The following is a 12,125-nucleotide window of genomic DNA, read 5'->3' on the forward strand; positions in this document are numbered from 1 at the left end:
TTTTCTCTATTCCCCCCCATTACCAAGCAATCGGAATTATTATTTTTAGTCCATAATATGCAAATTAGTTTCTCAACTGTCAGGTGGACGGTCCTGAGAGTCTAATTAGCATATTGGGTGATAAAATCAACAGCATTGATTGATCTGGAATGGTGGGAGCTAGAGAAAATAAAATCCAACTACGCCATAATCGGAGCCTATTGAAAGATGCAAAGGGCTGGAGTGGATGAAAGGTCCCCTTCAATATTAAAGGGAGTCTGTCAGCAATTTTGACCCTTTAAAGGCAATGTTAGTGCTATGTAGAAGACAGACAAAGCAAGCAGTGAGGGTCATAAAGTTGTATAACCAAGAGATCCACATTTTAATCATGGAGTGTCAAGGAGATGGCCCACTCACTGAACACTCCCAGGACGCACACCCTAGAGTGCGCCATGTATCCCCGATCCGCTATATATTGCTCTGTCAGAGGGACAATCTGCTGACAGACTCCCCTTCCATTACATTCAGTCTTTACCACTTAGAACCTCTTCCACCATACGAGGTAAAAAGTTTTTTAAAAAGTGGAAGAAGGTGGCGCTGCAGCCATAGTCATCCGAGTCCGGGGAGAGGTGCAGTATGGCGCTTCCATCAGGGCCCAGCTGAGTGTTTACCATCACCTCCATTACCGGCCTGTCCTCCTGCGTTGTGCCTGCCAAGGCCTTGGACACGGCGGTTTCCAGTTTTACACCCTGGGCCGCTTTCCCTTGCATCTTCCTGCGCACCTTACGCCTTCCCTCCCAGACGTGATGCCAGACGTCTATCTTCATGGACCGCGCACCTCCTTCTTTTGGAGGGTTTTGGAGCATTTTCGATGGATTCCCGTTTTTATGAAGAGTTTTCTGATCAGGCGCACAGTCACCCCCCTCATCGTCTAGCCTTCTCTTTTTTGGGCTGGTGCCCTGTATTTCGTCTTGGTTTTCCCGTTTTCTCTCATTTTTACTTCCATCTTCTTTAACCTCAGCACCTTTATCACCAATGATCAGCTCTTCTACATGGGGCACCTCGTGGGCACTTTCTTCGCTGCTGTTCACGCTGGCACCACTTTCTGGCTGGCAGCTGCACAGTAACACCTCTACTAAAACAGTCCTGACAGCTACAAATACGTCTTCCATGGAAGCCTTTCCAGTAGATATAGCAATGTCTGCCCCCTCCGGCTTGTCCCCATCAGCAGTTGACTGTTGTATTACTAAGGTAATGCCCCAGGGACGAGAGGATGACCGTAGCTGGAATAAAGGAGAGCGACAAGTCTTGCTGGCGGCCAAACACTGAGCGGAGAAGCGGCGAGCTATCCGGGTACTAACATTACCGCAGACATTGTGATTCAATTCAAATGGATCCTGAACATTAAGGGGGCCTATGCGGAAACCTTCAGTCCAGGTAGGTGGAGGTGAGGAAATGGGGATGGGGACAAGGCAGCCGTCATGGGGGCAGAGGATATTAGCGTGGAAGTCCAGGGAAGAAAAATAGCAGAAAAACTCTGACAGTAGACAGCCTGGAAGATAAAGGGTAAATGGGTCACACAGTGATGTGAAGTATGGCAATAAATCCAGTTATAGATGTGTTACTTTATGTCGTCAGTCTGGATCGGTTAGGACTTTTGTTACAAAGAAATCTGTCCAGGTATTTTGTAGGGGATGTCCCCAAAAAAAACCCCCAAAAAAACGTACAGGTTCCTACTGAAAGAAGAGAAGCTTCTTATCCATAGGAGTCCATTTCACATCTTACCTGTGATGTCCACTCTCTGTTATGTGACAGAAGCAATGCCCTGCTCCTAGTGACAACATGACATCTGTCTATCAAGAGTGGACTGCTAACGGACGGGGCAGAGAGTGGCCCTCTAACGTACGGGGCAGAGAGTGGCCCTCTAACGGACGGGGCAGAGAGTGGCCCTCTAACGGACGGGGCAGAGAGTGGCCCGCTAACGGACGGGGCAGAGAGTGGCCCGCTAACGGACGGGGCAGAGAGTGTCCCTCTAACGTACGGGGCAGAGAGTGTCCCTCTAACGTACGGGGCAGAGAGTGGACCGCTAACGGACGGGGCAGAGAGTGGACCTCTAACGGACGGGGCAGAGAGTGGACCTCTAACGGACGGGGCAGAGAGTGGCCCTCTAACGGACGGGGCAGAGAGTGGCCCTCTAACGGACGGGGCAGAGAGTGGCCCTCTAACGGACGGGGCAGAGAGTGGCCCTCTAACGGACGGGGCAGAGAGTGGACCTCTAACGTACGGGGCAGAGAGTGTCCCTCTAACGTACGGGGCAGAGAGTGGACCGCTAACGTACGGGGCAGAGAGTGGCCCTCTAACGGACGGGGCAGAGAGTGGACCTCTAACGTACGGGGCAGAGAGTGTCCCTCTAACGTACGGGGCAGAGAGTGGACCGCTAACGGACGGGGCAGAGAGTGGCCCTCTAACGGACGGGGCAGAGAGTGGCCCTCTAACGGACGGGGCAGAGAGTGGACCTCTAACGTACGGGGCAGAGAGTGGACCTCTAACGGACGGGGCAGAGAGTGGACCTCTAACGGACGGGGCAGAGAGTGGACCGCTAACGGACGGGGCAGAGAGTGGCCCTCTAACGGACGGGGCAGAGAGTGGCCCTCTAACGGACGGGGCAGAGAGTGGCCCTCTAACGGACGGGGCAGAGAGTGGACCTCTAACGTACGGGGCAGAGAGTGGCCCTCTAACGTACGGGGCAGAGAGTGGACCTCTAACGTACGGGGTAGAGTGTGGTCCTCTAACGGATGGGGCAGAGAGTGGAGCTCTAACGTACGGGGCAGAGAGTGGCCCTCTAACGTACTGGGCAGAGAGTGGCCCTCTAACGTACGGGGCAGAGAGTGGCCCTCTAACGTACGGGGCAGAGAGTGGACCTCTAACGTACGGGGCAGAGAGTGGACCTCTAACGTACGGGGCAGAGAGTGGACCTCTAACGTACGGGGCAGAGAGTGGCCCTCTAACGTACGGGGCAGAGAGTGGCCCTCTAACGTACGGGGCAGAGAGTGGCCCTCTAACGTACTGGGCAGAGACTGGCCCTCTAACGTACGGGGCAAAGAGTGGCCCTCTAACGTACTGGGCAGAGAGTGGACCTCTAACATACGGGGCAGAGAGTGGACCTCTAACGTACGGGGCAGAGAGTGGCCCTCTAACGTACGGGGCAGAGAGTGGCCCTCTAACTACTGGGCAGACAGTGGACCTCTAACGTACGGGGCAGAGAGTGGCCCTCTAACGTACGGGGCAGAGACTGGCCCTCTAACTACTGGGCAGACAGTGGACCTCTAACGTACGGGGCAGAGAGTGGCCCTCTAACGTACGGGGCAGAGAGTATCCGATTCCACAATATCTTAATGTTAAATCAAAGTGAACCAGGAATAGAATTTGAGGTAGTTACTGCTAATAGCTGATGCTTAGGGAAAGCCTTATAGAGCGGAGGATATGCGCTTCTCATTGGTAGTACATTTAGATAGTAGGGTATTGTGGCGCTGTCAGACCTTATTATTTGGTTTGTCATTCTGTGGACATAATTTTTTTTTTTGTTTTGTTTTGTTTCACAGAATGAATGGGTCTACACTCTCACATGGGAAATCCAACCCTCTTGTAACCACAAATATTTCCATACAAATCACAAGCTCAGCTTAATATCTGTATGACAGCGAACAATATGTTAATATCAACTCACTCAGGCTCTGCTGGTTTTCACTAGCTGGGAATCGAGTACTGTCAGAGACAAACGAACAGTCCCAGCCGTCAATCACATGTGAGGCATCATCCGCTGCAGGGAACAAAATGGCATTACAAACAGGGACAGATCTGCATGTCAGGATATACAAGTAGTATCTGGTTCTGTAATACTCACCAGATAGCGCCCTCAAATGGCTGAGGCTAGGAATAACCGGGGGGCTCCTTGTTTGTAGGAAGAAAATAACCATCAGCGTCAAAGCATAATTATTCAGCAGAGGACCGCCCCCTAGTGGATTACCTGGGAGTCAGAATAATAGAAAGAACATCAGTCACACGTCCGAAGCATCACGTTAAAACCTAAGATCTTGTGCATGTATCTGCTATCTCCACAAGTCATCTTCCATTGCTCATTTCTGGTTCACTCTCCTCACCTGCAAGCTGCTGCACCCGGGCCCAGTATCGCACAGTGAACACAAGCTGTGGCACCCGAGGGTCTAGATCCGAGCAGAGGCGCAAGAAGGAGGAATTACGTAATGCAAGCCTGGATGAGAAGAGAAAAATATATGACATGAAACCAAGACTTAGATCATTCATTTGCAAGATTTTGAGTACTGGACCCCCAACGATCAGCTGTTCTCTGCAAAGTGCACAGAGCCAGAAGCAGAGGGCTCTGTGCACAGTGTGGTGGCCTTGTGCTATTGCAACTCAAGTATCAATCACATGAATAGGGTTAGGGCTTCAATGGCACCGCAAGGCCACTGTACAATATACAGAGCAATCTGCCTCCGCTGCTGTAGACTGTACTGAGAACAGCTGATCAGTAGGGATCCTGTGCGTCAAACCGCACCAATCTCAAATTAATGACCTATCCTAAGAATAGGTCATTACAGGGGTTGTGCCATTATGGACTCTCATTCCCTATTCACAGGACAGGGGATAAGTGTCTGATTGCTGGGGTCCTCAATGCTGGGTCCCCCAGCGATCAGAGACCAAAACCTTCTTTATGAATGAAGTGCCAGTGCGCTTGTGTGACCAGTGATCCATTCACTTCTATGGGGCTGCAGGAGATTCAGTCCCGACAGCCACAATGAAGTGAACAGAATGCTGGTCACAAAGGCGCCCTGGCGATCCATTCACAAGGAGGCTTTTGGTCGCCTGTTCTCCTGATCACTGGGGGACCTGGCATTCGGACACTCATCCCCTGTCCTGTAGATAGAGGATAAGCGTCCATAAAGGCAAAACACCTTCAACTTTGGGTTTTAAATACCCCTTTAATTTATGTCTTACCTGTTATTTAGGGTTATATCACCCCTCAAGCCAGAAGTCTTATGCTGAAAGCGTATGACTGGACGTCGTGCAGAGGGAACACTCTGAACCCCATGTACTCCGGGAACGCACTGCCTTAAGACCCTCCCCACAACATCAAGGATCTCCTCTTGGGAAAGTCCTTGCAATGACAATCCAGGTGTGATGTTCTGTAGGAAAACATGATCATAGGTAGAAGTAGATGTAGACAAGCTGAGTTTAGCGATTGGCTCTCTGGAAATCCTCGGCATACCCAGTTCTCGTAAATGGTGGAGGTCTCTTAGGTCAGACCCCCACTGATCAAACAGCTATCCCCTATTAGCAAAATACTAATCTGAAATCTGCTAACATCTCACCTCATCGTCGTCGTCGTCGTCATCCTGCGCTTCTATAACCTGCATTTTCAGTTCCTCTGCTTTCTTGGGAGACATGTCTTCCTCCTCTTCTTCTACATCATTTTCTCCACCTAACTTCTTGCCTGTATCCTCCTCCTTCACTTCCATACCCTCCTCTTCTCGGATTAGATCTTCACTGTCACTCTTATCATTCTCACCGAGTTCCAAATGCAAGTCCAAGTCGCACCCGCTGACTTCAAAGCCATTGACAGAGGAACCAAAAGGGAGGAGCTGACAACCTGACAACACAAATGAGGCAAAGTAAGACAACACATCCTTGAAAATATGTATTAAAAGTAACGCAATGGAAAAGTGAGAATTAAAGCGGCCATGCTCAGACTAAAGCTGCTTGAGCTTTAGGGGGTGAAGGGGTTGCACTCGCTACAGGACCCTGAGGTGGTTCTAAAGTTACCTCTGCTACTTAAAGTGTTCCACTATTTTAAACAGCACAAGCTAGGTAGGGGAACATTCACAGATTTTGCATTGGGCACCAGGAGCGTCCAATCACGCCTCTGCAGAGCCCACGGATGGGAATGGTTGGCTATCTAATCTGTGTGACTTGCTCCTCTGATGTTTGGCCACCATATGTCTCTGGAACAAAGGATCGAGCATGCTGCAATTTATCAGGAGATAAGTAACTGTCAGGAGTCTATTCTCTGTTCCTCACTGAAAACACATGCATGCTCAGTCACACCAAGTGTGGATATGTATGGGAAGTATGTTAATATACTTGTCAAATTACAGCTCCCAGATTTCCGAGGTCCCGCTTTCTGTGGCCATGCTTCCACTTCTCCATTGCATCTGCTTTCCTAGCCCAGTGTTATAAATCTGAGGTTACATGAATACTTTCTGACCTGGGAAGAACTCCGTAAAGGTTTCTCGAAGGAGGGAAAGCAGCAATTCCCGCACACGGCTCTCATGATGAGATGGGGAGCAAAGGGAGACCAAGTTTTTCATCTGATCTGCAACCTTGAAGAGAGAACAAATACCAACAATTCCTTTCACTGTCACAATAGAGGCTCATACAGAAAGCCAGAATATAACACGTCGTATTATACATATTTAGTGCATGGTTTTGGATTGAGCTTTTTTGTTTTTAAGGGGGGTGTGACTCCTGCTCTTAGAAGCACATGTTGTCCATAGAAAAAAAAAACATTGACAATATAGTGTAGTTTTGTGTGGTAAAATGGCATGCATCCCTATGAAGTACTGCAACCTTTCCATACTGTAAACAGGATTACTGTACCCTCTTTATTCCTTACCTGTGTAAGGAAATATGGGGTCTAGACTCCTGGCTGCAGCAGTCCTGTGTAAGGAAATATGGGGTGTAGACTCCAGGCTACAGCAGTCCTGTGTAAGGAAATATGGGGTGTAGACTCCAGGCTACAGCAGTCCTGTGTAAGGAAATGTGGGGTCTAGATTTGTGGCTGCAGCAGTCCTGTGTAAAGAAATATGGGGTCTAGACTCCAGGCTGCAGCAGTCCTGTGTAAGGAAATGTGGTGTCTAGACTACAGGCTTCAGCAGTCCTGTGTAAGGAAATATGGGGTGTAGACTCCTGGCTGTAGCAGTCCTGTGTAAGGAAATATGGAGTCTAGACTCCAGGCTGCAGCAGTCCTGTGTAAGGAAATATGGGGTCTAGACTCCAGGCTGCAGCAGTCCTTTATAAGGAAATACGGGGTCTAGACTCCTGGCTGCAGCAGCCCTGTGTAAGGAAATATGGGGTCTAGACTCCTAGTTGCAGCAGCCCTGTGTAAGGAAATATGGGGTCTAGACTCCTGGCTGCCGCAGTCCTTTATAAGGAAATATGGGGTCTAGACTCCAGGCTGCAGCAGTCCTTTATAAGGAAATATGGGGTCTAGACTCCAGGCTGCAGCAGTCCTGTGTAAGGAAATACGGGGTCTAGACTCCTGGCTGCAGCAGCCCTGTGTAAGGAAATATGGGGTCTAGACTCCTAGTTGCAGCAGCCCTGTGTAAGGAAATATGGGGTCTAGACTCCTGACTGCCGCAGTCCTGTGTAAGGGAATATGGGGTCTAGACTCCTGGCTGCAGCAGTCCTGTGTAAGGAAATATGGGGTCTAGACTCCAGGCTGCAGCAATCCTTTATAAGGAAATACGGGGTCTAGACTCCTGGCTGCAGCAGTCCTGTGTAAGGAAATATGGGATCTAGACTCCAGGCTGCAGCAGTCCTGTGTAAGGAAATATGGGATCTAGACTCCAGGCTGCAGCAGTCCTGTGTAAGGAAATATGGGATCTAGACTCCAGGCTGCAGCAGTCCTGTGTAAGGAAATATGGGATCTAGACTCCAGGCTGCAGCAGTCCTGTGTAAAACACATTTAATGCAATGTAATCAGGACTTTCTAACATGACGATTAATAAAATGGTTTTTAACCCTTCTGTTACTGAACGTGACGTAGTCTATATCATTCACTCACATCAGTGCAGCGTATCAGTTGCTTGCTGAGAGTTTCCGGATCTGGAGGTTGCAGGCTTCGGTGGTTCCCTCCTTTCTTGTTTTTAAACTCCTTCTTTTCACGTGGCTTCACTTTTAGGCGATGACCTTCTAGTGTAATGTCAGCCTGAGAAAGTGCTAGGCACACGCCGTCCTGACCTTCAAATTCCACAATGGCGTACAGACCCTAAAGAGGGGAAGATATGGTTAGGAAGAGCACAAAACACAATCGGCTGCTTTCAGTTTTAAAACGCTGAACAACGAGTGGACCCCATTATAGTCAATGGGGTCTGGCGGGGTTCGTGGGTAACCAATGGTTTAGTGGTCCGGCTCTTCGCAGAAATACACTGGAGATGCTGCACACAGCAATCACAGATAATATAGGAAGGCAGAGTTTTATACCAGCTAATCCCTTTACCTAATACATCCTAAAAATACATGACAAAATGGATAGAAAGATTAAGAAAGTTCTCACCCGATCTTTGTCCATCACAATGTCCTTTACAGGGAATATTCTTTCAAACACCTCTTTAATTTGCTCTTCGGAGGTGTTTTTTGAGAAGCCGCTGACAAACACGCTACGCTCCTGCTGCTGGTGGCGCTTGTCTCGCTCCTCACACAGGCGCTTATGGCGTCGTCCTTGCAGGTGATCTGTGAGGCTTGGACCTGTGAGGGAGACACAATTAAGTAGGTGGTCAAATCCAGGAAAAAAAAACATTTTATCCATCGTATTATAAAATCCCGAGTAGGGGGTCTTCTGTACATGATGATCTGGGCCCATCGGGCATCATATGTATATGTGGAGTGCCAAAGGTTGCTGCCCCCGCCCTAGACTAAGGAAACAAAATCTGTGAAATATGCAGCTGTACCGCAATGTGTGGCCTCAGTCTTAAAGGGGTCCTCCAACCTGATCAGGCATTGGATGTAGAGATGGATGGTTGGGTTACCTCAGTATCCCGGTACCATGCATAGGTCATATTAATATGCAGACACACCGGAGCTGCCGCCATGACGTTGCGTACGTGAGTCACATGACCTCTGGTCTCAGGCATTGCAGGTGACATGAACGATGGTATCTTATGGGTAAGTGACTCTACTGCATTACTCTTATGGTCGCCTGGTCTCATTCCATAAAAAATAGACAATCCCTTTAAATGACATGTGAACCTTTAATTGTATTTCTCTTATACACAGACTTAGACAAACATATCATATACACTTGTCACTATCAAGTCCCATAATGACGCGTGTACGGTCACCTAACCGGAAGCAGCATGCTGCAGACACAACAGCCCTGTCAGCAGGGGTTACGTATACGTCACAGGTCACACCGGGCAGGGGGGCCGCCGTTCTGCCCTCACTTACGGTTCGGGATGCTAACCCCGCACAGGAGGCACCGATAGCCGCCGCGGTCAGTGGACTGAACATCCGAAGGGATCTCACTGCTAACTTCATTTTCCACAGCCGCCATGCTCCCCGGCGCACAATGATGACGTCACGAGTGTTGGGAAGCCAACTTCCGGTTAGGCGCGAGCGTGCAGAGAATGGTGAGCAGCATCACGTGACCTGATACCTATGACTGCAGGGGAATGTGGGCTGTGCAACTGTATACTGGCTGATCCCTGTCTATATACTGCACCTATAGAGACTGCCCACCATAGCCCACTATATAAGGCAGCTTCAAATCAAATAAGCTTTATTGGCACGACAAATTGATATCTGGCATTGCCAAAGCTAGTAAGGGGGGGGGGGTTGATTTTGGGTATAACAGTCCGTGGAGTCTCATCTTCCTCTTAGTTGGTGACCGCTATATGGGGAGGCGGGTGTATTGGGCTATAACAGTCCGTGGAGTCTCATCTTCCTCTTATTTGGTGACAGCTGGACACGTATTGGGCAGCGATCTCCACAGTGGTCTCTTCTTCTCCCAGTAGGATGTAGAGTTTCCTCTTCTCGTCTGGGATGTGGGCAGAGTCTTTGGTAGTAGACGGCCCTCACAGCTGAGTATTTGGTGCAATGTAGCAGGAAGTGGGTCTCGTCTTCTAGGGCCCCCTGGTCACAGTGCTGGCACAGTCTGTTCTCCCGTGGCTTGTACGTCTGCCTGTGTCGCCCCGTCTCCATCTTGTGGGCGCTCAGTCTGTACCGGCTCAGGGTCTGATATAGACTTTTATAGTAAAGGAGAGGTATCCAGGTGCAAATTGGGCAGCCATCAGGTGCTAACGCGTTCCTTGGGCATCATGCACACTACAATAATGTGGACCTGTAGGTGATCTACGATAACAGATCAGCACGCCTTCACATCTGCATTGGAGACTCTGCCGTAGTATTCATCCAAAATTGGCAGACGAAAAAGTCCTACAAGTTCAGCGGTTTCAAAGGACCAGAACAATGGACACAAATCCACTCAATTCTATAGCCCCATACACATGTCCATATTACGGATTAGTATCTGGGCTTTAAAAATTAACTGCAAAAAAAAAATAAAAAAAATCAGCATATCCTATTGTCCACTCAAGTGTACGAGTCCCTGAAAAGACCACAGACTAGACCACGTATATTCTCTTTTTATGGACACAGTCATGTGCATGGCTCCTAGTACTGTATAAAACAAGAGGCCATTAGACCAGCACCGCCTGAAGCACTGACACAAGGAAGCATGGATTACATACATTACATACTATATACTTACATTATAGAAAGGTCTGACGCTATAGGGGATTGTATACATTAGACAGACATGATAGTTGAATGAACTCGTTTGGTGGTGAATATTCTACAGACAGTCACATATATTGGGGTAGATTTATGGAGACGGGTGTATGATAGGACAAGCGCAGAGGGTGCACATCCCACATCTACACCAGTTAGGAATGACGTTATAACTCGCACCAGAAAACCAATGCAACATGTTGGGCTGAGACATCTCCTGTTCATATTTGCACAATGTGGCGAATGAGGGTTGTGATACAATATCTTCCTTCTACACCATCGTCTGATTGATGAAGCTGCTCCAGTGACTGTACTGGCGTACTGTATATGTAATGTGGACTAGATTCAGTCTGGCCATTTAAGTTACATTGACAGCAGGCAAAGGACAAGCAGTATTCCTGGGGAAAGGTGACATGTGCACACTTGACAGTCAGAGACTTCAAACATGGCCGTCTTCTTCCCAGATATTGACGGTCATTGGTTGGCCAAAATTGATAAAACTTACCGAATGGCTGTTTGTTATGGCCAAAATAGTCAGCTAGCAGACTAACCATTATATTCTATGGCCCTATACACACCCACCCACCCACCCATGTATTACCAGGGTCTGTGTGCCCAGGACAAAACTCAGGACAGGTCCTATTCCTGTCCATATTATAGCCCGTTTAAAGGCTCACTGAAGTGACTACTGGGGGGGGGAGGGGGTGCAGGATAATGGATATCATCCATGTGTCGTCCATGCTGTTCAATCAGGATGTACATTATACAATTGTGTAACTGGTACAACTAGACCACAACCTACAGAAGCCATGTTACACCACAGCAGCATCTAACAGCACCAAAGTGATGTCCTTGTGCCACCCATGCCTCTAGTTTGACCAGGCCACAAAATATACTGGAATAGAACTTGTACTGAGTTTTCCCTGGCTCACTGTCTCATAGATGGGCCTGTGTAGGATGGGGTCAGTGTGCTAGCCATGAAAAACACAGCTAACACATAATCATGTGCGTGATGCCTTAGAGGGAATCTGTCGGCATTGAAATAGTTAAACAAGCCCCTTATTTTCCAATTAATGCTCCTTTTTTTTTTTTGGGGGGGGGGGGGGGGGGGGGAGAAACACAACATGCAAGTTAGGCTCAAGTGCAAAACGGACATGTCAGAGCCTGGACTGCCTGTTCCCTGCAGCCCAGAGAGCTTTAATTCATGGATTTCTTTTAAGCCCATAGACACATCAAGAGAACCCCAGGATTTGGGCAGCACAGTTGCGAATGGCATGGCCATTGCTCAGTTAGGAGTAAGACAGAGGCTGCCAATCCAGTGTCTGGGGGAAGCACTGGGAAGTTTTCTGTGTGGAGGCATTACTGGGAACAAAACCCATCCTACAACTGGGGCTCAAACCGGCCACCTGCAGTTATAAATGGCTGGAACGATTAGGAAACTTTATACTACAAAGTATTGGGACTTGTTTATTAACTATTTCACTTCTGACAGTTTCCCATTAAAGGGATTCTACCAAGTTTTCAACTTATCTATCCAAACGGACAAGTGTTCACAGTATGAG

At 48.6% G+C, this 12,125-nt stretch overlaps 1 protein-coding gene across 1 annotated transcript; it reads right to left on the bottom strand.

Moving 5' to 3' along the window:
- Positions 1 to 355: 355 nt before the first annotated feature.
- On the bottom strand, positions 356 to 9,328 carry TUT1 (terminal uridylyl transferase 1, U6 snRNA-specific). Its single transcript, XM_075281180.1, has 10 exons — positions 9,223 to 9,328; positions 8,333 to 8,523; positions 7,841 to 8,044; positions 6,263 to 6,377; positions 5,370 to 5,647; positions 4,996 to 5,183; positions 4,140 to 4,249; positions 3,884 to 4,006; positions 3,707 to 3,799; positions 356 to 1,531 (listed from the first exon to the last, which is right to left on the bottom strand). Exons 1-10 carry the CDS (start codon positions 9,326 to 9,328, stop codon positions 504 to 506), a joined length of 2,436 nt encoding a protein of 811 aa, XP_075137281.1. The 3' UTR covers positions 356 to 503.
- Positions 9,329 to 12,125: the final 2,797 nt, after the last annotated feature.

The sequence above is a fragment of the Leptodactylus fuscus genome, chromosome 7 (genome assembly GCF_031893055.1).
Source record: "Leptodactylus fuscus isolate aLepFus1 chromosome 7, aLepFus1.hap2, whole genome shotgun sequence".
Taxonomy (NCBI): Eukaryota; Metazoa; Chordata; class Amphibia; order Anura; family Leptodactylidae; genus Leptodactylus; species Leptodactylus fuscus.